General features: G+C 48.9%; 2 protein-coding genes across 2 annotated transcripts; one reads left to right on the plus strand and one right to left on the minus strand.

Annotated features, from left to right (window-relative positions):
* Positions 1 to 2,467: 2,467 nt before the first annotated feature.
* Positions 2,468 to 13,013, minus strand: LRIT1 (leucine rich repeat, Ig-like and transmembrane domains 1; the record flags this gene model as incomplete). Its single annotated transcript, XM_080695265.1, has 4 exons — positions 2,468 to 3,444; positions 4,729 to 5,034; positions 8,000 to 8,466; positions 12,892 to 13,013. 4 exons carry the CDS (start codon positions 13,011 to 13,013, stop codon positions 2,468 to 2,470), a joined length of 1,872 nt encoding a protein of 623 aa, XP_080551391.1.
* A 1,523-nt stretch (positions 13,014 to 14,536) lies between these two features.
* On the plus strand, positions 14,537 to 25,107 carry RGR (retinal G protein coupled receptor; the record flags this gene model as incomplete). The annotated part of the gene is made up of 7 exons (XM_080693582.1): positions 14,537 to 14,615; positions 16,335 to 16,491; positions 17,407 to 17,528; positions 20,872 to 21,025; positions 22,396 to 22,513; positions 24,481 to 24,594; positions 24,976 to 25,107. 7 exons carry the CDS (start codon positions 14,537 to 14,539, stop codon positions 25,105 to 25,107), a joined length of 876 nt encoding a protein of 291 aa, XP_080549708.1.
* Between the last annotated feature and the right edge of the window lie 1,045 nt (positions 25,108 to 26,152).

Here is a 26,152-nt window from a genome sequence, read left to right on the forward strand (position 1 = left end):
GTCCAACCAAATGATTTCTCTTATTAATGGCTATATCTCACAAGTTATATCAAATGCATCTCCTCCCCAGATGATGGTGGAAAAATATCTAAAGATGGAAACCCCACACTCATGTGCACAGGTTTCTTTTGACTTGGCTCCCAGGTTTCAGTGGTTTTCCCTACCAAAGCACAAGATTAGCCGGGTGTGGTGGTGCACACTTGTAATCCTCATGCTTGGGAGGTGGAGACAGGAGGATCATGTAGGTTCGAAGACAGCATGCTGGCTTAAGAGACCCTGCTTCCAAATAAAAAGTATAAAAATGAATCTGGGAGTGTAGCCTGGAGGTAGAAGGGTTTCCAGAAACCCCAGTACCACACACACACACACACACACACCAAAAAAAAAACCACAAGACTTTTTTTTTTTTGATAGTGAACCTGCTGTAGACTACATTGCAGAGATCCGTACTGAATAAAGAATCTTATCTGGCTAGAAAGATGTCAAAAGCTGTGATTCCAAAAGAGAATTTGTCACTTCTCTGTAAAAATCATTCAATGTTTTAATTCTCAGTATTCTCATCCATCAAATCAAATAGCCCAGCCTCCATTGCTGGTTGTCATCAGTATCAAATTGTGAACACTGAGGGAAGCATGTGATAAAGTCTTTGTAAGTATGAGTGGAAATACAATAACTTTAGAAATCACTAGATGTATTATTATATCTAGTGACTTTTCTAATGATGTAGAGTCTCCTGTGTGATGGTAGCAAAATGATTTCCTCAGATAACTTTCTGTCCCCAAATGTCCTCAGTTATTACCCCAAAGACTTGACACCAGTGACCTTGGAAGTCTCCCTCATTGGAGCCCAACTTTGTAGACAAGCAAGAAACTGAGCCTTCTGTTGCGAACATTATCTTTCTCCTGTGCATAGAGACAGTATCTCAGTAGTGTCTTGCTTTTAAGCTGAACAAGAATCCCTCTTGGGAGTGGCCTACTGGATGATCAGGAATGCTCTGAGACACTCTCAGAAACCCAGACTAATTTCAAGAAGATCACAAAGGCTTCAACATGAGGGCAGCGCTGAGCCGGATGCCAGACAGCACTGGGTATGAAGTGACCTCTGCCACAGAGGGTCTCTCCAATTTTTCCAGTCCAGCATCCTGAGAGCAAATGGGCCATGGCCTCTTAGTCATCATACAAATACACAGGATTTATTGAAAATCAAACGACCATCTCTAGGCAGAACAGCACTCATAGAATAAAAGTTAGAATTCAGTAGGGCACAGTGTGTATTAGTGTTGTGTACACACATAGCTAAGGACACTGTAGTGTGAGTGACTATGATTTTTTCTTTTTTTGTGTGGTACTGGAGATGGAAGCTGGGGTCATTGTACCTCTAAGCTACACCCTCAGCCCTATTTTTTATTCTTTATTTTGAAACAGGGTCTCACTGAGTTGCAAAGGGCCTAAGTAGCTGAGGCTGTCCATGAACCCGGATTCTCCTGTCTCAGCCTCCAAAGTACTAGGATTACAAGCATGAGCCACCACGCCCAGCTTGATTTTGCATAAATGTAAGGAAGGTACAATACAGGACAGTGGTAGGAACTACTGTCAGTGGAGGTCAACAGCCTGGTCCAGTTCCAGAGCTGCCACTGCCTATAATTGTGGACAATGCAGTAAATTAGATTCCTGTTCGGCAGATATTTTATGTTCCACTATCACCTCTGAGATAGTAGTATCCTTATGTGCCTGTTAAAGTTGAGTTTGGCCATGAAATTTTTTTTGGCAGGTATAATATGGGCAAAAGTGGCAGTGTGCCAATTCTTTCTGGGGTACAGGAGTACTGAGGATTGAATCCAAGGGCATTTTACCTGCAAGCTGCACTCCTAGCCCTTTAATTTTTTTTTAACAAGGGTCTTTTTAACTTCATGAGGATGGCCTGGAGCCTGGGATCTTTCTGTTTCAGCCTCCCAAATACTGGGATTACAGCATGTGCCACCCACCACACCAGGCAGCAGTGCGCTAGTCCTGAACTAAGAGCTTAGGAGGTGTCACATGATTCTGCTCATTCTTGGATGTCATCTGCCCTCACTGAGGAAAGCCTGCCTCAGGCAGCCTAAAGGGGGCACGCAAAGTAGAACCTACAGACCCATGAGTGTGAACACAAGCGTTCTTTATCATTTACCAAAAAGCAAAGATTGACTGATACAGGCAAATTTCTTAACCTCCCCGCTTCTCGTCCAGGAAAATGGAGAGCAGAGTGGTTTCTGCTACAGATGGTCGTTAGAAGTAAATGAGTTAATGCATACATAGAATCCAGAACACTTCCCGGCACAAGGAAAGTGCAAGCAGTTGCTGACGGGAGTGTATGAGTTAAGCAGAAACCAAGCCATATGACCAGGTAGCCCACAGTCTGGTGTCAGAGTGAGAGCTGGAGAGCTGAAAAGGAAGAGTGGACCAGGCAGGTAGAGCAGGGGGGCTTGTCCTCAGCAGAAGTACTCGTTGATCCGTCTGCCGCCCCTGGCCCCCAGGAGCTGCGAGTCCAGGCTGGAGCGGGCCGAGAGCAGCCTGTCCGCCTCGCTGAGGCTGTGCCGGGACAGCTCCTCCGAGCCGTCCTCGCTGTGGCCCAGCCTCTCCAGGTTGACATAGGCGCCGGGGGCCTCGGAGGAGCCCTGCGCTCTGCACTTGCGGCAGCGCCTCCTCAGAGCCCCGCAGCACACGAGCAGCGTGGGAGGCAGGGCGATGATGGCGGCCACGCTGATCACCACCATGTTGATGAGCCGCTGGGTGCCCTCGGCGTCCACCACCTGGTCAGTGGAGAAGATGACGCACTGCTCCTTCCGCGGCACCAGGCCGCGCGCACAGACGCAGGCCACGTACTTAGTCTCGGGCGCCAGGCCCTCGATGGTGACACTGGTCTTCCCAGGCTCCACCATCACACGCCGCATGTCTCGCTGCCCAAAGATGGCGTAGAGGACACTGAAGGCAGTTGTGTTCCCAGCCTGGGGGGCCTTCCACACCAAGGACACGCTGTGGTATGTGTCCCCCACCACCTTGAGCGACTTCACCATCCGAGTGTCCTGGGGCTCGGCCTGCCCATCCCAGAGCTCTCCCGGGGCACCCAACTGGAAGTGCTGGAGGGCCAGCTCCTCCTTCATGCTAGATACAGGGGGTCCCGTGGCCAAGACAGCTGGCTTAGGAGCACGGGGAATGTGCCTGGCCACCAGCTTGCTATTATAAGCAGCGGCTTCCGGCCCCTGGCCCGTCCTCGCCCACAGGGCCCCTGGGCTCCCGCTGTGTTCTGTGGGGGTCTGGGGCTCTGTGACAACCAGGGAGATGAGAGTCTCAGAGGCCCCCAGGAAATTCTTGGCCTGGCAGATATAGTCTCCAGAGTCCAAGTGAGACACAGCAGGCAGGTCCAGCAGAGTCCAGCTCGAGCCATCACTGGAGATTTCCTGGTGCACTGTAGGAAGAAGAGGCACAGTGGGGGGGGGTGAGATCTTCGTCCTGCCCCCAGCTTCCTTCCTAGGCCAAGCTCACAGCCCCAGGCTGCACAAGCTGCACTGGCCAGCCTGCCATCCCCAGGAAACACTGGCAGGCCTAGCTCCTTGCCTTGATGGTATAACCTTGGCTTAGACTAGCCGAGAGGATCAAGATTACCTAGGCTTAAATTTGGGGGAGCCCCTGGAGCTCCAGGCTGAGGCAGAGCCCAGTATTAAGCTGCTTCTACATCAGAGATGTTCAGTGTGTATTGTTCAGGACTCTGGGGTTTTGCAGCGTGACACTCAGGGGTAGCAGGCAGGTGCATTGGGGGCAGGTGGGTTTGGGGGGACATGAAGCAGAGAGCCTGCTAGGAGTGCCCTGCTCATCCCACTGCAGCTATAGCCTGAGCATCTTCTCATTCCTGGTTTACACAGTGGAACTTTATGTACCATTTTGTTTATAAATGATTCTGGAGCCACTCATCTAGGGCAACAGCGGCCAGCTAGTTCAAGGAGACACCCAAGAAAGCTGGGGGGAAGCATGAGCTTTTCTAGTTAGGTGTTAAGAAATCATTTCTCCTCAACCTCTCTCTGCCTGGGGATGGCTGTAACTCCCGTTTCCCCATTGCCACTGAGACAGAGAGAAGCCATCTCTGCCCGCACAGCCTAGCCAAAATAGTACACGCCATGGAGTTAACTAGAATGTGTTGGAATTCCGGCTCCTTCTTACATGGACTGGATGACTGATGTAGGCCAAGCATTTAGCTTCTTAGACCTTCCATGTACATCTGTGCAAAGTAAGGACAATGGAGTTGCACTTTAAAGTTCAATGACATGATGGGCATAATTCACTTACTACAGTGATAGCCTCACATGAGGAGCACAATAGATGGCAACCCATCCATGTAATTAATTACTCCTGGATTAATATTTACAACTAGAAAACTTATCGTGAATATTATTAAATACAATAAGAGAGTGCCTTCTACCAAAAAGTGAGCTTTTTATTCCTCCCAGTATGGACCCTAATTTTCCAAACACTGGCTAGTAGAATATAACAGAACAGAAAGAGAACCACTAGCATCATGAAGTCCTCTGCCCCTATCCCCTACCTCTGGTCAAATCCTAGCCAAGTCCATTCAAACAGATGGGGACCCAGCCTGGCTTAGACTACTTCCTTCTGACCCCACCTACTTCCTATTTGTGGTGCCAGTCCACCTGACCCAGTCCAGGGGCTCGGCACAGAAGTCTTATAGCTCACACACCTGTGCCATTGAGTGGGTGCCCGTTGGATCTCCTCCAGCTCATCTCTGGCCCCGGGACCCCAGTGGCTCCACAACGTAGCAGTACTGTGCTGCCCAAAGGGGACCGGATGCTGGTCACCCCTGGACGGAGCTCTGGGCCCTGGCACTTCCTCAGCTCTAATTGGCTGAAGGCCACTCCAGCCAGGTTGCGTGGGCTGGCACACCTCAGTCTGGCCTCGATGAAGACCAAGTCAGGGACCCAGCCATCCAGCAGATGAACCAGGTCATAGAGTCGGCAGTCACATACCCAGGGGTTGTCCTGAAGCCCTGCAGAAAAGAGTGAAAAGGCAACAGATAAGCCCTAGACAGCCAGGTCCCTAGACCTGACCCCTTTCTAAAGGGTGAATGAGGTAGGTGCTCAGCTCAGAGTTAGCAGAACTGGCCTCCAGGCCCAGGTCTTTGCCTTTTTCTATCGGTATACCCTAAACTTGATTCTTCGTCTTGAATGAAAGCATTACTTTCCTTCAGAGTTGCTGTAAACATAAGTAAAGATACATCCTTAAGTACTGGGTAGGCCATACAGCATATTGACAAAGTTGGTGATTATTGCTGCCATACTTAGACTAACTCTCTCAAGCCACTGGCCAGGAAGAAATTTTGCAACAATTTCAATATGCCAAAATCATTTCTAAAAATGCCTAATTGACCCTTGACCTGAACCCAGTTCTCCCTGCGTAAGTAGCACTTTCAGCATCACCCCAGTAATAAGAGAATGGCTGCTTAAAGTAAAGGTTCTTTTTGACATAGAATCAAATGAGGTGAAAAGTGGGGTGAGGAGGCTGGAAGATCAAACCCTGTGATATATCCCCAGACCCATTTACACTAATGTTGGATTTATTTATTTATTTACTTACTTACTTACTTACTTATTTATGCAGTAGTAGGGATGGAACCCAGGGACATTCTATCTCCAAGCTACACTTCCAGCTCTATTTTTTATTCTTTGTTTTGAAACAAGGTCTCACTGAGTTGCAAAGGGCCTCACTAAGTAGCTGAGGCTGTTCATAAACCGGGATCTTCCTGTCTCAGTCTTCCAAGATCTGGGATTACAAGTGTGCGCCACCACACCCGACTTAATGTTGAACATTTTTAAAGAACTGAAAGCAGATCACTCCACCCATTCAGTCAAAAAGGTGCCATGTATCCTCAATGCTTGGACCTAATTCCTTTTTATGTTTGCTTTTCTCAAATACAAGATAAAGAAATTGAATATGATGTCATTTTTATCCCCCAAAGATTGCTATTAAATTTGACAGTGAGCCTAATAATCCATTGTATTGCTATACATTTATGTACATTTGATATATTTGGAGAGGATCATGTCAAAGAGCTGGGGAGGGTATGTTCTTGTTTCATTGCACACCCATGATTCTCAGGTTCTTTTGAGCACTATCTGAGGGTGCCAGTTTCTTCTCCCAACTCCCCCTGGTCCTGCCCCACAGTGCCTGCTGTCTTGTGTTACTGATTAAGATCTACCTGAAACTCAAGATTTATCACTTTCCCCATTCCCCCATTCTGGTGGTGAGCTACCTGGTTTCCATCTGTTATTAAAGGGTCCCAAATGAATCAATGCAAATGACAGTTAAACAACAATGAGACTTTCACCCATCAAATTGGCAGGTTAAATATTATGGCCATTTTAATTATTAGTTCCACGAGAGAATGGGTTTCTTTCTTTCTTTCTTTCTTTCTTTCTTTCTTTCTTTCTTTTTTTTTTTTTTTTTTTTTTTGCGGTACTTGGGATGGAACCCAGGAGCATTCTACCTCCAAGCTACACCCCCAGCCCTATTTTTTATTCTTTATTTTGAAAACGGGTTTCACTGAGTTGCAAAAGGCCTCACTAAGTAGCTGAGGCTGCCTGCGAACCACGATCCTCCTGTCTCAACCTCCTGAATGCTGGGTGCACCACCACAGCCCAGCTTGGGAATGGATTTCTTGTTGTTGTTCACTTCTATATCCCCAGTGTCTAGAACTGCAAGACACTCAAAAATACTTGCTGACTGACCATGTGTGGGTGGTCTCACATACTACTAGAAAGGGGTGAGAACTGTACCAACTACTTTAAAACTGTCAGGTTGATTCTAAAACTAATGTGCACAATCCACAACCTAGTAATTCAACTTCTCAGCTTCTACCCTTCAGAAATATTTGCATATGCACATAAGATTACATTGTGGAGAATGCACTCTGTTATCTCATGGTATTAATAAAATAATGGAAACAGTCTAAAGGTCCCCTAGGGGGAGTGGCTAGACAAACTATAGCATAGATATAATATGGAATACTGTGCCTTAGTTTTAGAAAATTAACATGTAGCTGGATGTGGTGGCAGCAGGCTTGTAATCCTAGTACTTGGGAGGCTGAGTCAGGAGGATCACATTTTCACCACCAGCCTCAGCTACTCAGTAAGGCCCTTCGAAACTTAGTGAGATTCTGTTTCAAAATAAAGAATAAAAAAATAAGAACTGGGGGTGTAGCTCAGATGGCTCAGAGGTAGAATGCCCCTAGGTTCAATCCCAAGTACACCAAAAAAAAAAAAAAAGCTCTATTTGCAGTAATTTAGAAAGCTCTTCAAGATGTATTGTTGAATAAAGATAATGCTTACACACACACACACACACACACACATATAAATTTATAAAGCACATACATAAATTTTATTTGTGTGTACATATGCAAATGTTTTGCAAAAAGGAACTTGCAAATAAACATGATAATAGTGGCTATCTTTTGGGAGCAGAAAAGGAACTTGAATAGGAAGGGGAGAAAGAAAGGTCCTTAGCCTTTTCTGTTACATTATAAATATTTACATATGTTTATGTATGAATTTGATAATTCAAGCTGATCTTCCCATTATTGCCCTACCTGTCATCCTCGAGACTAGGCAGGTGACTTGAGCAGGAGAAGGAACTTATTTACCTGGTACACACGCCTTGGATTTGTTAGAAGCAGGAAGGAATAGAAGAAACAGTGGGTCAAGCCATTGTATCCTGCGAAGCATTCAACCTTACGTTGGGAACTGGATCTTGGGCCGTATTCATAATGCTGTGATTTGAACTGCTGCAATCTGGCTCGGGCTTGAGCTCCTAAGCCTGTGTGGATCTCACTGGACCTTCCCGCCAACGTGGAAGGTAGGTATGAATTCTATTTTCCAGATAAAGAATCGACATTCAAAGCGGCTTGGTAACCTGCCCAAGACCCCCGGGCTCTCCAGGGTGTTGCCATCGCTTACCTAGGACCAGCCTGGCGTGGGGGCTGAGAAGGAAGGGTCCGGTCTTCAGCTGAGCCCAGGTAAGCAGTAGCTCCTGCGGGAGCCTCATCAGCTGGTTGTTGGAGAGGTCCAGGAAGGTGAGGTTCCCCAGGAAGCGCGCGGCCTCTGGCGGCACTGCGGACAGGCGGTTGGCCTGCAGGTCCAGCAGCCGCAGCTGGGGGGCGTCCCTGAGCGCGGCCCAGGGGAAGGCGGCCAGGCGGTTCCCGGGCAGCCGCAGCTCACGCAGACGTCGCAGGCCCCGCAGCATGAGTGCGCTGAGCTCGCTGAGCGCGTTGTAGGGCAGCCACAGCTGCTCCAGGCGGCCCAGCGCGCGGAAGGCCTCCCCGGGCACCCTGCGGATGGCGGTCCGCTCCAGGCGCAGCCTGCAGGTGTCCGGAGGAATAGACGCTGGGGGAAGGGTCAAGTCGGGGTCGCTGCACACCACAGTCCTGCTCACAGAAATGAGGGATAAGGATTCTATCATGTCGGGTTTCCCCACCAACACCACCACCTCTTTTATCAGACCTCCAGAGCTGCTTGTTACGCTTGTTAACACAGGACCTCAACTTCAGTGTCCATACTGTGAAGGGCTCTGAAAGGGGCCCTAGAACAGGCAGCCTCACGTCTCCCTTGGGGGCTAGTGCTTTCAGAGCAAAGCCTTTTACAAGGGCCAGGCAGGGCCATTTCGCTTTCACTGGCCTGAAAGACCTACTTCACTCTGTCCGACACACCTGCAGTGCGCCAAGCATGAACAGCGTTAAACAGCATTAATACATCCTCAGCATTGCAGAATCTATTAAAAGTGTTCATTAAACTATATCTCGGTTTCTATAACCATTTGGGCCTTTCAGTTTGGACCATATTTATACGTATACCACACACACACACACACACACACACACACACACACACACACCAAGGGCATCAAACAGTGGAAACGGCTGGACGTGGATACACAGACCTGTAGTCCCTATACTTGGGATGCAGAGACAAGAGGATCACAGGCTCAAGGCCAGCCTCAGTTATTTAGTGAAACCCTCAGCAACTTAGCAAGAACATATTTCTAAATAAAAAATAAAATAGAGATGGGGATGTAACTCAGAGCCCCTGGGCTCAATCCCCAGTACCACAAAAAGAAAAAGATGGAATAATACCTCAGCCAGCTGCAAGCCTGTAATCCTAGTACTTGGGAGGCTGAGAAAGGAAGATCTAGGGTTCCAGGCCAGCCTCAGTAACTTAGAAAGGCCCTCGCCAACTTAGTGAATCCCTGTGTCAGTGTGTGTGTGTGTGTGTGTGTGTGTGTGTGTGTGTGTCTAGGAATAGTGGTGTGCATGCTTGTAATCCCAGCAGTCTAGAGGCTGAGACAGGAGAATACAGCCAGCCACTTTGTGAGCCCCTCTGCAACTTAGTGAGACTCTGTTTCAAAATAAAGAATCAAAAATAGGGATGGGAGTGTAGCTCGAAGGTAGAATGCCCCTTGGCTCCATTCCCAGTACCTCAAAATAAAAAAAAACAAAAATAAAAAAATAGGGCTAGAGATGTAGCTAAGAGGTAGAATGCCTACAAGAAAAGAAAAAGCAAATGTCTGAGCCCATAGGAAGGTCCAGGTGCTGAAGAGCTGGGACTTGGCAGCTCCACGGCTGGATTCACAACTGGGTTCTTGTGGGCTGTGTCCTTAAGTGCATCATGTAACCTCTCTTTTCCTCATTTTCCCCATTATAAAATCTGCCTCATGGGACAGTTTTGGGATTTACATGAGATAACATGCAAGCTCAATATGCTGCCTGCTGCCCACAAAAGCCCAACGATATGGATAACTGTCATATGAGTTTCTGTATCCAGCACTGCAGGCAGATCAGGGTGGTCTCATGAACAACTTCAGTGTTCCTGCCCACAGTGACTGCCTAGGCCTTTTTCTATTTGAATATAAAGCTGAAGAGAGGGGACAGGGGGAGGAGAGAGAGGAAGCAAGAAGCAGCCCATGTCCTCAAGGAGTCTACAATGCAGGGCTCTATGTGTCTTATTTTATTTTTGTGTGCACTTCTGATTGAACCCAAAGGCATTCTACTTCCAGCTACTTTGGTTTTCCTTTTGAAATAAGATCTTGTTAGGTTGCTAAGAGCCTCTCTAAGTTGCTAAGGCTGGCCTTGAACCTGCAATCCTTCTGTCTCAGCCTCCCAAGTACTAAGATTACAGGAGCTCACATGAGGTAAGGTGGAAGGGGAAAAATATCTCAAAGACAGTAAACTGTGGTGGCTGGGTATCAGGGAGCCAGTTCTCTAGAGAGCTGGTCTCATCTGAAGGGTACTTCTCTGCTTGTGCTGAAAGGAGGATGTCCTGTTTTGATAAGCTAAAAGAGGTTATTTTCTTGTAATGTCATTGTGTATTGTTCCAATCAGGTGTCAGACATGCACTCCATTGGCATCTGCCAGCTTAATGTGATCACAAAACTTCAAGGTGGCTAAGCTTGGCTAGTGTTTTATTATTAATGGCCCCATAAAAGGAATGCATAGTCTCACCCACTCATATTCCTAAAATAAGGAATGGTACTCGCTACTAAGTGGTAGGCAACTCAGAAGAGAATTCGAGTCACAGTTCCAGTTTCCTGTTTAACTGACCTAAGAAAGGAAGAACACTGATGGCCATGGTATGTTCAGGTGATAATACAGGTTGGGGTGTTAGCAAGGAGGACTGGAACTGTTTACAGCACAGGAGTGTGGGCAGGAAGATTAGCAAGGTGGGCATCTTTCAGGGGCCCTATAGAGCTGATCTGAAGGGGGGCTCTGAGATGCAGAAGGAGCTGGTCTAAGTGCATGATCTATGTCCCTGGCCATCGGGGACCTGGAGGCCCTCCATAGCCTTTCACAGCTCCATCCTCCTCACAGGACACACAAAGCAGATGGGCTGGTGCACGTTGGCCCTGGCCTATCTTTCTAGGTCTGTCTGACAGGTGGAACCAACCGTAAGAGCTCTGGCTTCAGAGGAGGGGATGGCTAGTAGTTGGCATTAGGGCTCCTAAAAACTGCTTTCGGAATTTCACTTTCCATCTGAAGCTAGCTCTACTACCTGTGCCTTTCTCCTGACCCTACCCATGGCAGCTTCTCCAGATGGGAAGAGTTCTAGAAAGAGTAAGAGTGCTGAGTCCTGGAACCAGCTCTCCCACTGATGCTATGTGCCTCTGAGGCCTGTGCCTCTGTGTGTCTGTGTTGGAGAAGCTTGTCACTCTGATTTCACTGCCCTTGGCTGTGGGTTATTTCCCAGGCTGCTTAGTGCTTGGCCTGGTATCCCTTAATGAGAGAAAAATTATACCCCTCCTACCCTAACACACACAGTCATGTGAGTAAGAGCATCAGCCACTTAAGCCCAAAATGGAACTCTTCCTGCTCATCAGACCATACAGGGGTTCTTTCTTGGGGTTCCTTTCCATCCTCTCACCCCCAGGCAATCCAGCCCCCATTGCCATGATCATTGAAAGGTTACCACCTGCCTGGCCCAGATATACTTCCTGGATCCCAGCTGGCCAGACTCAGCACTCACAGAGACATAAACAAAGAATGGGAAGGGGGGAAATGAATTTTATGCAGTTTGATCCAACTGGGCACAATTCCTGCTGATCTGACTCCCAGTAGTTGTGGAGTATAATAAGTGATAAATCCCAGCCTCCTCTCCCCTCTCCTATGGACAGTAATAGTAACATTGTTCTGATTAGAAACCATCAGTAGCTCCTCAGTTACCCTAAGACAAGGAATAAAAAGAGGGCATAATTACAGAAGGTAAGAAAGTTGATAGGAAAGACCTCGAGCCAGGCAATGAAATCCTTAGCAAGTTAGGAAATGCATAGGTCCTTAATGAACAAGCTGAGGAAATTGAAACGGTGGCTTAAAGACCAACGAAGAAGTCAGGCATGGTGGTAAGGACTTGGAAGGCTAATAAAGGAGGATCGCAGGTTTGAGGTTGACCTCAGTAACTTAACAAGACCTGTTTCAAAGCAAAAAATAAAAAGGTCTGAGGATGTAACTCAGAGATAGAATGCCCCTGGGTTCAATCCTTAGTGTAAAAAAAAAAAAGACTAATGAAGAGAGGGGAAAAATGAGCCTTTTGGAAGAACAAGGGTTCACAAGCCATAGTCACCTGTGGAAAGTCCCATGAAAGGGGCAAAGGATTGTTCTAAGCCCTCAGAGGGAGGAAGAGGGAAAGAAATGGACAAGGCCAAGGATGGAGGGAGTGTGCCTGCCATGGAAAGTCTGGTCTTCCAGAATGCCCATTGAAAGGGGTCAAGGCAGAGGCTCTGAAGGGTTGTCAAAAGACTCAGAGGGGGAGGAGCATGAGAGGGCAGGTAGCCCCATCATGGTGCAGTAGCAAAAAGCACCTGGATGTAATTGGGTATCCCAGGGAGGTCACCCGCAAGCGTGGCATCTACTTGGGAAGGAAGATGCTGGGAGATATAGAAAGGAATAGAAGGAAACAAGCGAAAGAAAAGTAAGGAGAAAATTCCCTGGGCCCTTAAAGATGGCTCCTCCCTATGAAGATCCTGGAGGAAGAACTTCTCCAAACAGGCACATCTTTGCCCCACATTTACCTATAGTAAAGGTACCTGGTATCTTTTGGATACACAAAGGCCCTGCTTGCTAGAAGATAACCCAATGCAGATCACCCTATGGGACCCCTGGGTTTCAAGAGCCAGAGAGATAGGGCCTTGCCCAGCCATGGTCCAAGGGCCCTGTATCCTGCATGCCCATATTTAGCAGGGGGCTCAGGTGAAGGTATGAGAGAAGCTAGCAAGTGAATAGCTGCTGGCATCCAACCCCTCCCAACCCAGCCTAGCAGGTACAGTGATGGGGCCAGGCCACCAATCCCACACCCCGGTGCCATACCTGGCCTTGCTGCCATCTCCCAGGATGTGGAGGCCACAGCTGCACTGAGAGGGGCAGGAGCCCCAGGTCTGGCGCAGACCCCCAAGGGCCAGGAGCCAGAACATGCCCTCCACTGCCCACATGACTCCTGGCTCCTCTCTGGCCCGCCAGGGGCCTGTCCCCAGACTGCTCCGTCCTGCCGGCCCAGCAAGCCCAGCAGCTGCCCACTTGCTGGCTCCCCCCACACGTCCATCTGAGGCTATCGGATAAGCACAGACAGGCTGGGGATTAGGGGGAGCCACAGCCCCAGCACCCAGCAGCTTATTGCTTCCTGAATCATCCAGGCCCAAGGGCGGGGTGGAGGATCTCTTTCATAGCAATAGAGAAGGAACAGGAAAGGCTGTAGAGAATGTGAGCGCAGGCTCAGCCCTCGGTGGTCATGAGGCTCACGCATAAGGGGAAACAACAAGAAAATCTGGGAGATGGACCTTCTCAGAATGGAATGAGTTGCTTGGCCAGGTGCTAATGAAAAGTGCCTGATCCAGGAAGATAAAAAATTGAACTTCTTGGAATCAGGCTGATTCATAACTGCTTTTAGCCTCATCTGAAATGGAAAAGATACTGGCATCTAATCATAACACTGCTTTTAAGAATCTTCAAAGATTTTTTAAAGAAGGGCATGACCTCAATAAACTTTAGCCATATTGCTAATAGCCCTCTAGGGCTTGGTTTCTTTACGTGAAATTGAGCTGACTTGCACCAGATTGGTGTTTCCTGATGCAGATCTTACCATGATCCCATGTATAACTTATACCAAAACCTTATCTGCTAGAAGCCAAAACTCGTAGTGAGTCCTGGATGGCGCCCCACCATTCCAAGCCAGTGTCCTGGGAGATTTCTTATGCTTCCTCAGGCTTTATGGGGGAAAGAAAAGTACAGCCCTGAAGTCTATATCCATGATACATTCTCACCAGGTAACCAGGCCCTAGACAGGCCAGGCCAGGCCAGGGATAAACACTGCTCATAACACTGAAGGAGGAATTAAGAAGACGTCAGTGGTCCTGCTCCAGGACATGTAGCTAGTTAATGGCAGAATCAGAACCAGAACCCCTGGCAGGCTCTAGTCCCAGTCAAGAGTCTTCTTATGAAGCAGGTGACTTCCCAAACCTTGGACTTTCTCCAATGCTAGCCATCACATATACGTAATCATATGGGTATATACACGTGTGCAGGTATAGGTACGCACACACATGCACGCACACACATGCACAAGCACTCAGCTTGTCTGCAGGGGCCTGGCTCCCACCCAGCTCTCAGGAACAGCTGCAGCTCAAATCCTCCTCCCACTCCCCTCCCTTGGTTATGTAACTCCTTTCCAGTTCCCCTCTCAGCCACACACCATTTGGATTCCCAGACCTTAATCCTGCCTAGTGAGGCTGAAATGGATGAGACAGGGCTCCATTCTGCCTTCACAAAGGCTGCACTGTCCCACTGGTGAATGAGTTTCTTCTGCTTGGGCCAAGAGACGATTTAAAGTGGGGAGGCAGAGGAGGTGAAAGCCCAGCATAATAACCTGCATGAGGCATCACGGAAAATAGCCCTTTAAAAGGGAGGGGCTGGCTTTGTGGAGTCAGAAGAGAGCTGCTGGCTGGCAGGGAGGCCAAGGATGGCAGCGTCTGCAGCCCTGCCTGCCGGCTTCAGAGAGCTCGAGGTCCTGGCTGTGGGGATGGTGCTCCTCTTGGAAGGTGAGCCAGGCAGGATCTGGGTAGAGCAGGGGCCCAGTGGGTTCTCAGCAAGTAGGCCACAGCTGTGGAGTGGCAAGGAGAGGTCCCCAAGCTCACAGATATCATGTCACCCAGCCCCAGGAGGTCTTCTCATGGCAAGCCCTGTAGGATTCAGGGTGCATGCTAGGAATAAGAAAAAGAAGCCAGGCGAGATGGGGGTGGGGTAGAGATGGAGAAACTTTGGAGTTTGGGGACAGCTGTCCAGGAGAAAGTTTAATCCAGTCCCTCTGAAAATCCTGCTAAGAATCCCATATGAGATCAGGCTCCCAGAAGGCTCTGGAGACAGCTCTGCCACCTGCTTGCTCTCTGTGTGACTGGAACCAATTCACCTCTGTTCTTTCTCTCTCTGTCTGACATTCCAAAGGGGTGGCTGGCTGTGAAGGTTAATGGGTCACGAGTATAATATGTTAGCCTAAATAGATGCCCAGGGCATTTAAGTCAATTAACTTTCATCCTCTCCAGTGCCACCACTATTGCCACCAAGTCTGCTCCAACACCCAAGACATTCCTTTGTAGGGACTGCTTGGGCCCATGAGATGCCCACCTCCACCCAGAATCCCTAAAATGCTCCATGAGGCTGGAGCTAGAGAGCACATTTTCTCATATTTATCAGAGGGAGTGACAGCCATCCGACTGGTCCTGGGTCTAGTGGCTTTGGATCATTTCCTCCTGTTCTGGGAACCCTACAATCTAGCACCTCTAGGTCCTCAAACATGCTGCGAAACATTACCACCATATGTCTTTGTATATTTTGTTTCTCCTATGGTATGCCCTTCCAAGGGTTGTCGTCCAGATAATGGTTCCCACAGTTTTCAAATCAGGATCCTTCTTGGTTACCCACTTTTTTTTTTTTTTTGCAGTACTGGGGATGGAACCCAGGGGCATTCGACCTCCAAGCTACACCCCCAGCCCTATTCTTTATTCTTTATTTTGAAACAGAGTCTCACCAAATTGCAAAGTGCCTCACTAATTAGCTGAAGCTGTTCCCAAACTGCGATCCTCCGGTCTCAGCCTCCTGGATGCTGAGATTACAAGCGTGTGCCACCATGCCCAGCCATGGTTACCCACTTTTGATGGGGGAAATTCAAGTTCAAGTCTCTCTGCCATCAGAAAACACCTCTCTCAAGTTTGCCTCACCACCGTCTGCTGTCCTGATCACCTCCTGGCTCTAATGTTGACTCCTCCCTAGGCTTTGACTCCTCCCTGACATTGTTCTACAGCCCTTGGGGAAGGTGTTTGGAATCTGAGTCCTAGCTCCATCACTTACTTACTGTACTGAGGATATGTTAGCTAGCATCTCTGAGCTTCAGCTTCCCAACTGTAAAGGGGAAAAGAGCATCCAAGAGCAGACTAAATGGGGTAGTTCACATAAAGTGCTCATCAGGGGAACTGGTACCTGATCATTGCTCAGCACTTGTCCATGATTACGATCATCATAGCTGCAATGTCCTCCTTATCTGTCTCCTGTTAGACTGGGCGTGGGTAGAGGGCAAGGTATGTATCTCCAGGCTTTCTGTATATGAAGGCTACCCCACCTCGGTAGCATTTGATGAACTGCACTGGAAGAGCTGCTGAGAAAGAAGGGGGGAGGCGGCTGAAGCATCACCTAACCCTGCACCCTGGTTCTGAGCCCCGATGGGTCTCTCTGGCCCCGATGCCAGCCCCTGCCCTTCCTTTCAGCTCTCACTGGTCTCAGCCTCAATGGCCTGACCATCTTCTCTTTCTGCAAGACCCCGGAGCTGCGAACTCCTAGCCACCTGTTGGTGCTGAGCTTGGCTCTAGCGGACAGTGGAATCAGCCTGAATGCCCTGATTGCAGCCATATCCAGCCTACTCAGGTACCACCTCCCTCCCCAGTCAACTGGCCCTGCAGACCTGCTGGGGCACTGGGAAGCCAGTCCAGAGTCTTTCTTCCTACCTACCTATGGAAACCGACCCAAGGGTAGGGGTGGCTGGACTAGGCTAAGCCTGAATTCCTAATTATCCCCACAGAAGAACCACAGATGACTTCTGGAACACAGGAATTGCTCAAAGAGATGGCAGGTTGTGGGGATGGAGGGCAAGACCCCTGTAACCCTGTGGTCTAGGCTGGAATCCTGGCTCCAGCGTTTCCAGCTCTGGACTGCTTCTGCAAATTGGGTATCAATACCTAATTCACATGGGTGAATAGAAGTACTGACTTTAATTATTTGCAAATAACTTAAAAACAATGCTTTTCAGGGTCTTCCCAGTGCCTTCAGAAGCTTTTCTTAAGCAGACTGGACTGTCCCCTACTGGTTTGGGACTGAGCTGCTGGGTGTGAAGGCTTGGGACTGTGGGGTGGAAATTGTTGAGCATTCTACCTCATTCAAAGAACTGACTTTCTTACTTTGCTTAATGCATGGGGCAGAGGTCTGAGAGGCTCAGGAGGCCTGGGGTCTATGCACTGACTTTGCCTTAATCTGCTGTGTAATGTGGCTCAGCTTCGGAGCCTCAGTTTCCCCACCCATAGAATAAAGGCATGATCTCTCCTACGGGGTAGCCATATGATCATGCAGAAAGACCTTTTGGGAAAAGCTGCCTGTAGAGTTTGCTCCTCACTTCTGCCCAGAGACTTGTGCTCTGAGCCCCATTTCCTCTTAGGAAAAACACTGATAATAGGGTCCTCTTTGAAGGAGCTGAGTAATCCTCAGAAACCTTCTAAGCTGTTGCTGTGCAGGTGCGAGGTAGGAAGGGTGGAGGGGCAGGGTCACTGTGCCCAGTGTCTCCCACAGGAGCTGGCCCTATGGCTCCGAGGGCTGCCAGGCTCACGGCTTCCAGGGCTTTGCCACAGCACTGGCCAGCATCAGCGGCAGCGCAGCCATTGCCTGGGGGCGCTATCACCACTACTGCACACGTATGTCTCAGGGCTCCGGGAGTGGAGGGACAGGCCTGCGGGGTGGGATGGAGGGGAAGAGACAAGTGAAATGGACAGAGCTAAGTTCTAGGCCTGTGCAGAGGTGCACACCTATGATCCCAGTGATTTAGGAGGCTGCAGCAGGATGATTGCATGTTGGAGGCCGGGCTGGGCAACTTAGAGAAACCCTGTCTCAGAATGTTTTTATGAGGACTGGGGCTATAGCTCAGTGGTAGAGAACACCTGAGTTTGACCCCCAGTACAAAAATGGGGCAGGGGGACTAAGTTCCATTTCTCAGCAAAGGGAAGTGTGAACAGGTAGGGGTGCCGTGTATGTAAGATGTGGGCATTCATTTTAGGAAAGAAAGAGTGGTAGGGAGCTGGCAAGAGAACAGTTTCAAGACACATTGGGAAGGCTGTTCCTGCCCTTACTGCGGCCTTGGGCAAGTCAGGGATCCTCTCTGAACCTTAGTCTTTTCCTCTACAAGATAATTTTAACAACCAACCTCATGGTTTCATTTTGAAAATTAAATGAGATTGTGACTACAGAAGATGTCTTTGCAGATTGGCAGTGTTAGGGGACACAGGGAGATGGAGAGAGAGACTGTGTGTGTGTAACTGGGTTCGTGCCCCAGAACCTCACACTTCCACCAGACTTCCGCCATGCCTGGCCCCACAAAGACTAGCTACAGGTCTAGATTTCCCAGGCTGCCTGGTGAAATGCTGTCATCATAATCTACCACAACCTGTCCTATTTTTACTTGATATGTTTTCTAAAATGTGACTCGTTTTCACGTTTATAAACCTAGTAATATCTGTGAAATCAGGGTTTAATGCTCTTATAATTTTTTTTTTTTTTTTGGTGGCACTGGGGTTCCTGGAAACCCTTCTACCTCCGGGCTACACTTTCAGACTTTCAGACCTATTTTATATTTTTATTTGTTAACAGAGTCTCTTAAGCCAGCACGGCTGGCTTCTAACCTGTGCGATCTTCCTGTCTCCACCTCCCAAGCTCAGGGATTACAAGCGTGCACCACCACGCCCTGCAATGCTCTTATAATTTTAATACAAATTAAAAATTGTAAGCTGGGCGTGGTGGCGCACACTTGTAATCCCCGCACTTGGGAGGCGGAGGCAGAAGGATCGCGCAGGTTCGAAGTCAGCCACGCTGGCTTAAGAGACCCTGTTACCAAATTTTAAAAAGTATAAAAAATAGGTCTGGGAGTGTAGCCCGGAGGTAGAAGGGCTTCCAGGAACCCCAGTACCACCAAAAAAAAAAATTAAAAAAAATTAAAACACATTCTCTGTGAGAGGTATATAAATATGCTTTGAGGAATCTGCCTCAGCTAACCCTTGCAGTAAACCCCCGACTTTGCAGCCTGTAAAACAGAGGCACAGAGAAGTTGAGCGTCTTGCCCTGAGCCACACAATGAGGAGGGGCCCAGATGCCCTCAGAGACAGCTGCTCCTTTGTTAGCAGAGCCCCAAGTCCTGAGCTGTGGATTTGCTCCGCAAGGAGCCACTGTGGAGTCCGTGGCCAGTATGGCCTCAGCCCTGAAGGCTTCTTTGAAACTGGCAGGCATGACCTTATTGTAGACACATCTAAAGACAGCATCACTGAGCCACTCAAATGCCTCCTGTCACGAGACTCTCTCTAAGCCAAACAACGGCCTCAGTCCTTTTGTCCTTACTTTTTCCAGTGGTGGTGGGCTAACCTCTCCTGCCCATATGGCCCTGGGTTCCTCTCCCACCACTTACATCTCCGTCTCAGTCCCCAAAATTCCATTTAACCACCATACACACACACACACACACACACACACACACACACACACACACACTCCTTCTCAGAAAGTAACCGGCTTCTCTGACTCAATACAGAGTAGTTGCTTGCTGCTCCAGGAGGCCTGGGATCAGAGCCTGTCCTGCAGGATAAAGGCAAGGAAGGAGAAAGAGGCAGTCTAAACTTATCTGCCCTGCTACTGGGTGGCCTCAGGAGAACCATCTTGGTCATCTGTTTCTGATCCAGAAAATACTGTTGCCACATGTGTGAGAATTAATTGCTATGCCTCCAGCTAGGGTAGAGGGTGTCTACTACAATAAAATGTCATAGAGTGGGTAAGTTAAGTCACTGCTCCGGAGGCTGGAAGTTCAAGATGAGGGTGCCAGTGTGGGCAGGTTCCGGTGAAGTCACCTTCCTACTACCTGCTCATCGGGAGGAGAGAGAGATCACCTCTCGTGTCCCGTCATATAAGGGCACTAATCTAACCATAACTGCCCTGAAAGGCCCCACCTTCAAATGTCATCACATGGCATTTGGGCTCCAGCACATGGATTGGGGGGACATGAACAAACATTCAATCCTTAGCAAGGGAGCACCCCCAAGCAAACTCCATCTCAGCCATGACTGTAGAAGCAAAGTTTTGGTTGAGGAGGGGGTCATAGACCTGCTCTTCTCACTGATTGAACCCCATCTGGATGCCTGTCCTCTGCTCTGGCATCTTGTCTACAAAGGAACATGACAAGGAGGGCACTTGGGAAAGGCGGTACAAAGCCAGGTCCAGGAGGAGCCACGGGAAGGGGAGGGTGATGCAGCCACAGAGAAGAAGGGTCTGGTGGAGGGAACAGGAGGATGTTTGGACATGGGCTGGATCACATCCTGAAATGCTGCTGGGGCCTGGCCTCTGCCGAGGGCACCAAGATGACACCCCATCCCCCAGTCAAATGTTCTCAGGGGGTCTCCTGGAAGCAGAAACAGCCTTCCTCCAATCAAGAGCTGAGGATGGTGGTAAGTCAGGCTTCCTCTTCCTGCTCCATTCTCCTGCCCCAAGCCTTTGCAATTCAGCCCTGACCTTGGCTTTGGAAGCACATCTGTCTCTTGCCTCTCCCTCCTTCCTTCTGTTCTCTGAAGAAGACCGTACAGTGTCTACTACTTCCCATATGTGACCTCTGGTTCTTCATAAAGATTCTCTGAAATGGGTTATCACTCCCATTGTCAGGGAGAAAACTGAAATTCGGAGAAACACTTAACTTGCCCGAGGCACAAGCTATTAAAAAGCAGAGCTGAGGCAGGGCACCATGCTGCGTGCCTGTAGTTCCAGTCCTCAGGAGGCAGTAATAAGAGGTTCACAGGTTGGAGGGCAATCTCAGCAACTTAGTAAAACCCTGTTTCAAATTAAAAAATAAAATAGGGCCAGGGATGTAACTCAAAGATAGTGTGCCTGGGTTCAATCTCCAGTAACAACAACAACAAAAAATCAGGTTGGAAATGGAAGCCTGTGCTTTTCCACTTGGCTGAGATGTCTCTTCCTTTCAGCCTCCTCTGTCTCCTCTGTCTCATGCAGGCAGTCAGCTGGCATGGAACACGGCCATCAACCTGGTGCTCTTTGTTTGGCTATCGTCTGCCTTCTGGGCAGCCCTGCCTCTCTTGGGCTGGGGTCATTATGACTACGAGCCCCTGGGGACATGCTGCACCCTGGACTACTCCAGAGGGGACAGGTGAGGCTATAGGGGCAGCTTCCAGGCTCCTTCCATGGGGATCGTGAGCTTGAACCCCCTATGACAAGATGTTCCCATTGAAAATTTAAATAAGGACATGTCAACGTCTGCCAGACTAATCTGAGTGGTCCTGCTGGCCACTCCTAGGCTGACCCTGGGACTAGGAAAAGCCCAATCTGAAGACTGACCAGGTGATAGCAATGTTATGCCGATGGCAGCCCAGAATTAAGCCCTAAAAGGGGTGTTGTACAGAAAGTCATTGGCTTGGCTGGGTCATAACAGTGGTGGGGCTCTTCACCCTACCCTTCGATCAACTTCAGCATAGTAAGATGTCCTGGATAAGACTTCACTGATTTCTAGAGGGACCAGTGACCTTCCTTCATAGATGCAAAGAATGGTACTTTCTTATATTGGGAGTGACCTCTCTGGCATGGAGATCAATCGTAGGAACTCCCTAAGTGTGAGCTGGTCTTTGGAGGGACAGGATTAAGTGCATGGCCGTGCCCATTGTCACGGAGGCCGTGTTCTGGTACTGCCCCCTCCATATGGCTCTGGAGAGAAAAGGGCTTAGAGAAGCCTCTAGGGGCTACCTTGGGAAGCAGTCACATGAGTTCTGCCGTCTTGTCTGCCATCCTCCTCCACAAACCAGACCTACATTTTACATTTACATGTGATAGCTACTCAAAAGCACCTGCACCTGGTGACAAACTTATAGGTGAAACCCACTTGAGAACCTGAGTTTCTTCCAAGTGTCCCCAGCTGTGGCCCAGCTCTCCTGACAGTGCTTCCTCCCTGCCAGGGAGTGGACAGCTCCAAAGGGTCCCTTGGAGGGTCTTCTCTTCATGAAATGGGAACCTACCACCCTTGAATCTCACCTGCGAGTCAGCGCTCGCACACTCCTGTGACTGGCTGAGACCTCAGGTTCCTCTGTGGTCCCTTCAACATTCCTTCAGCAGCACAGCATACAGACTCTTTGTTATCTACAGGCGTCTTTCAAATCCCTGATCCCAGAACATCCTTGAATATTTCTTTCTCCTCATTTATTGGCATCTCCACCATTCGTAAACATATTTGCCAAACTAAAGCATCCCGTTCTTTAGGCTTGGAGACCAGATAGGTGAGCAAGGCTGAGCCCTGGAACTTGACAGAGGCCCCTCCCTCATGTCAGCTCCAGGCTGCCAAGGACCCTGTAGCTCCTTGACCATGGAGGAGAGTTCAGCTGAGGCCAAGAGTGACCACACTCTGAACACCAAAGGCGGGACCAGTTACTTTCCCGCCCCTGACTGTCTCAAACAGAGGCCAAGTGGGCTGGAGAGGGCAGCTGGCCATCCCTGATGCCTACTCCCTCTCCTCCACCCCTCTGCCTGCAGGAACTTCACCAGCTTCCTCTTCACCATGGCCTTTTTCAACTTCCTCATCCCCCTCTTCATCACATTCACATCCTACTGCCTCATGGAACAGAAACTAGCAAGAAGCGGCCATCTCCAGGTAAGGACCCACCCAGCGACTAGGGCAACAGACATCTCTCAGTCCCTTTCAGGAATACAAGGAAGCACCCATGGTGTGATCAATGCCGATCAGGGGTTTCCTTTGTTTGCAATGATCAGGAGAAAATGCAGTTTGTGTAGCATATTGGCCGTTAGAGGTGAAAAACACTCTCCCTGGGATCAAGGACCAGGATGGCTCAACCCAGACCTTGTAACTCTGAGAGCCCAGCGCTCCCGGTGGTACACCATCCACCATCCACACTGCTACACTCAGTTCTTCCCAAGGATTTGAGGCTTAGCACAAAATTACAGGCTTTTTAAGTACCGCCTTTAAATTGCTTTGAGATGTTTAATTTAATCACAGTCATGGGCTGTTACCCACAACATAAAGTCACACCTGCAAGCACATTCATCCAAGAAAAACGATGCTTCGAAATAAACCCTCCCGGCCATTTCTGCATTGATATTCATGTGTCCCAGTTTTCTTTTAACTCTTTACCTGGATAGTTTAGCAAATGAGTCATAACAAAGAGCATAGTTGTCTTAAAAGATATCAGTATTTTTTATGTGCATTGTTACTTCATCTTTGTGAGCACTCTCGGGGGAAGGAAGGCTTTATTATCCCTGTGTCACAGACCAAATGGAGGTCGGAGGCAGAGAGAAGTTAATGAAGCAGCTCGCCACAAGGCACACGCCTCGTAATAGCAGACATAGATCTAAATCTAGGTCTAGGGCTCTACCACCCAAGTGCTCACTTACAGTACATAAAAGAAACACTCTCTTTATTAAGGCACTTAATCTGCCACTTAATTATTTTTCCTATGAATTAGAAAAGGACTTTAAAAAATTGATTTTAGCAGGAGACCCATATTCCTCTGAGGTCACAGGAGAGGGTAGGAGCTGTGCTGACACCAGAGTCCTGACTCCTGGCCCCCAGCTTGCACTAGTACAGACCCTGCCTCCAAGGTTGCCCTCCACCCCGCTCACCTCAACCCCTGCCTGGATACACAGACTCATCATAACCGAGCCAAGGGCCACCATGACCTCAGAGAGGTCACATGATAACAGCAAAGGTCGCCATGCAGGGGTTCAGGGACCTCAGCCTAAGCGGAGTGGTTTCAGGAGATGATATCATCTCCCATTTGGGCGCCAGTTTCTCCTGCAGCCTCAGCTTCTCCCCGGGAGACTCTCCATCCATATTGAACACCCTTTCTTTCCCATCATCCCCGAGATAGAGGGACAAGAGAAAAATAGGTCTCCCAATCAACAAACATACTTTAAAAATACAGCATTAATGAAAACGTACCCTCTTCCAACTTAAATCATCACCTTTTTAAAAAGAGGCATGCCAATGAGAAAATAGGCAGCAAAGTTCTGCATCAAAATCCTAGTATTGGAATGAATGCAGGGAGTAAGGAGATGGCAAATTCACCCTGAAATCAGAGCTCGAGTTGTGTGCCCCCTCGTGGCTCCAGGTGGTATTTTAGCATCACCCACTAGGTGTGCCCTGCTTTCTGGTCCAAAACCTTAGATCCCAGATAGCTTGATATCACCAGGTGGCTGCAATTGCTGATGGTGATGCTGGGCTTGAAATCTGAGGACAGCTCAGCCTAGGAACCCATGTTCACATGATCATGGAGTTCAGGATTCTCTTACAGAGCAGAAACCTGGGAGGAGGTTCATTATTCTCCATTCCTCACCTCCAGAGTGCCTACCTCCTGGCAAGTAAGGTGTTATTCGGCCATTCTATAAACAATGCAACTGAGGTCAAGTAAACTTAAGCAACATGCTTAGGGGCACACAGGCTTAAAGGTCAGAGAGGTCCATCAGGTCCCAAGTTCTTCTGCAGCTCAGCTCTTTCCCGAAGCCTATTTAGGCTGCTTAGACTGCCGGGTACAAATCTGGTCTCCTTGTGGGGCTGCAGCCACCAAAAGTGAACTGATGCCTCCTGTGATGATTTCTCCCCAGGTGAACACCACCATGCCAGCCAGGATGCTGCTACTTGGCTGGGGCCCCTATGCCATCCTCTATCTATACGCAGCCATAGCAGATGTGAGCTCCATCTCTCCCAAACTGCAGATGGTATGGCTTCTTCCAGAACCCAAATCTAGGGCATTCTCAATCTTTGCATCTCTCTGTCTCACCCGCCTCTTCTTCTGGCTTTCTGGCCTCAGTCTCCCTCTTTTTCTCTTCCTTTGAATTCTCATCATGCCTATCTCCTGGGCCAGAGCAGGCTGGGATGATACAGACAGCCAGATGGTAAAATTAGTGCCCAGGTGGGGAGCAGGTGTGTCTGGGTGGAAGTTTATTCCTGTGTGGCTCCATAAATCATGCGCTGCAGGACCAAACCAAGGACAAATAATTGGTGGCTACATGGAGAGGGGAGGCTGGGGCCACTAAGTGGGACCAGGGAGAGGAGCTGAGGGTTCACTGTATCTTTCCTGGACTTTTCTGCCTCCACAGGTGCCTGCCCTCGTTGCCAAAACAATGCCCACAATTAACGCCATCAACTATGCCCTGCACAGCGAGATGGTCCGCAGAACCATCTGGCAGTGCCTCTCACCACAGAGGAGGGAGAGGGACACCGCCCAGTGAGCCTCCCGGAGAGGCTGCTCAAACCCAGGCCATCCCTGACAGTCTGGACTGAGCCCCCCACTGGGAGGCTGTCCCAGCATCCTGCCCTGCAGCCTTGGAAGCCAAGCCCCAGACACTTACCCACCAGCCCAGTGGCCCTGTTGAGCCTAGTCTTATGCCGGACACATGGATGCAGAAGGATATCAGGCTACATGGAAATAATGTTTTTTATAGCCCTGGACACAGAAGCTGAGAAAGCTTAGGAAAGTCACTGTCTCTAACCCAAACTACTTGGTTTCTAATGAAAGATAGTAATATAAAGCCAGGCATGGGAACACAGGCCTATAGTCCCAAAATTTGGGAGACAGAGACAGGAGAATGGCAGGTTCTAGGACAGCTTCAGCCTCATAGTGAGACTCTCAGCAACCTAGTGAGACCCTGTCTCAAAATAAAAAGAAAATAGGACTCGATGTAGCTCAGAGGCTGAATGCCCCTGGGTTCAATCCCCAGCAACACACACACACACACACACACACACACACACACACACACACACACACAAATATGGACTTCCAGAGTTGTGAGACTTTAACAAGATAATTTGTGCAAACCCAGCACATAAAGAATGCTCACTAAAACAGAACTACTGATATAAGCTTTTGCCATGTCTTCCTGGAACTCAGAGTCTTATGTAGAAAGGAGAAAAAGAGCCCGGCGTGGTGGCACATGCTTGTAATCCCCGCGCTTGGGAGGCAGAGACAGGAGGATCGCGCAGGTTCGAAGCCAGCCGCGCGCGCTGGCTTAGGAGACCCTGTTTCAAAATAAAAATGTAAAAATAGGTCTGGGAGTGTAGCCTGGAGGTAGAAGGGCTTCCAGGAACCCCAGTACCACCAAAAAATAAATAAATAAATAAATAAATAAATAAATAAAGGAGAAAAAGACCTGGACTTTTCCTGTGGGAGCTCAATCCAGCCTCCCAGAATTCTAAGCCCACTCATCAAAGCATAATCTAGCATCCATAACTTATTTATTCTGCCCCCTGTATCCATGTCCCAACTTGTGAGAT

Source organism: Muscardinus avellanarius (assembly GCF_963383645.1).
Source record: "Muscardinus avellanarius genome assembly, chromosome: 4".
Classification (NCBI taxonomy): Eukaryota; Metazoa; Chordata; class Mammalia; order Rodentia; family Gliridae; genus Muscardinus; species Muscardinus avellanarius.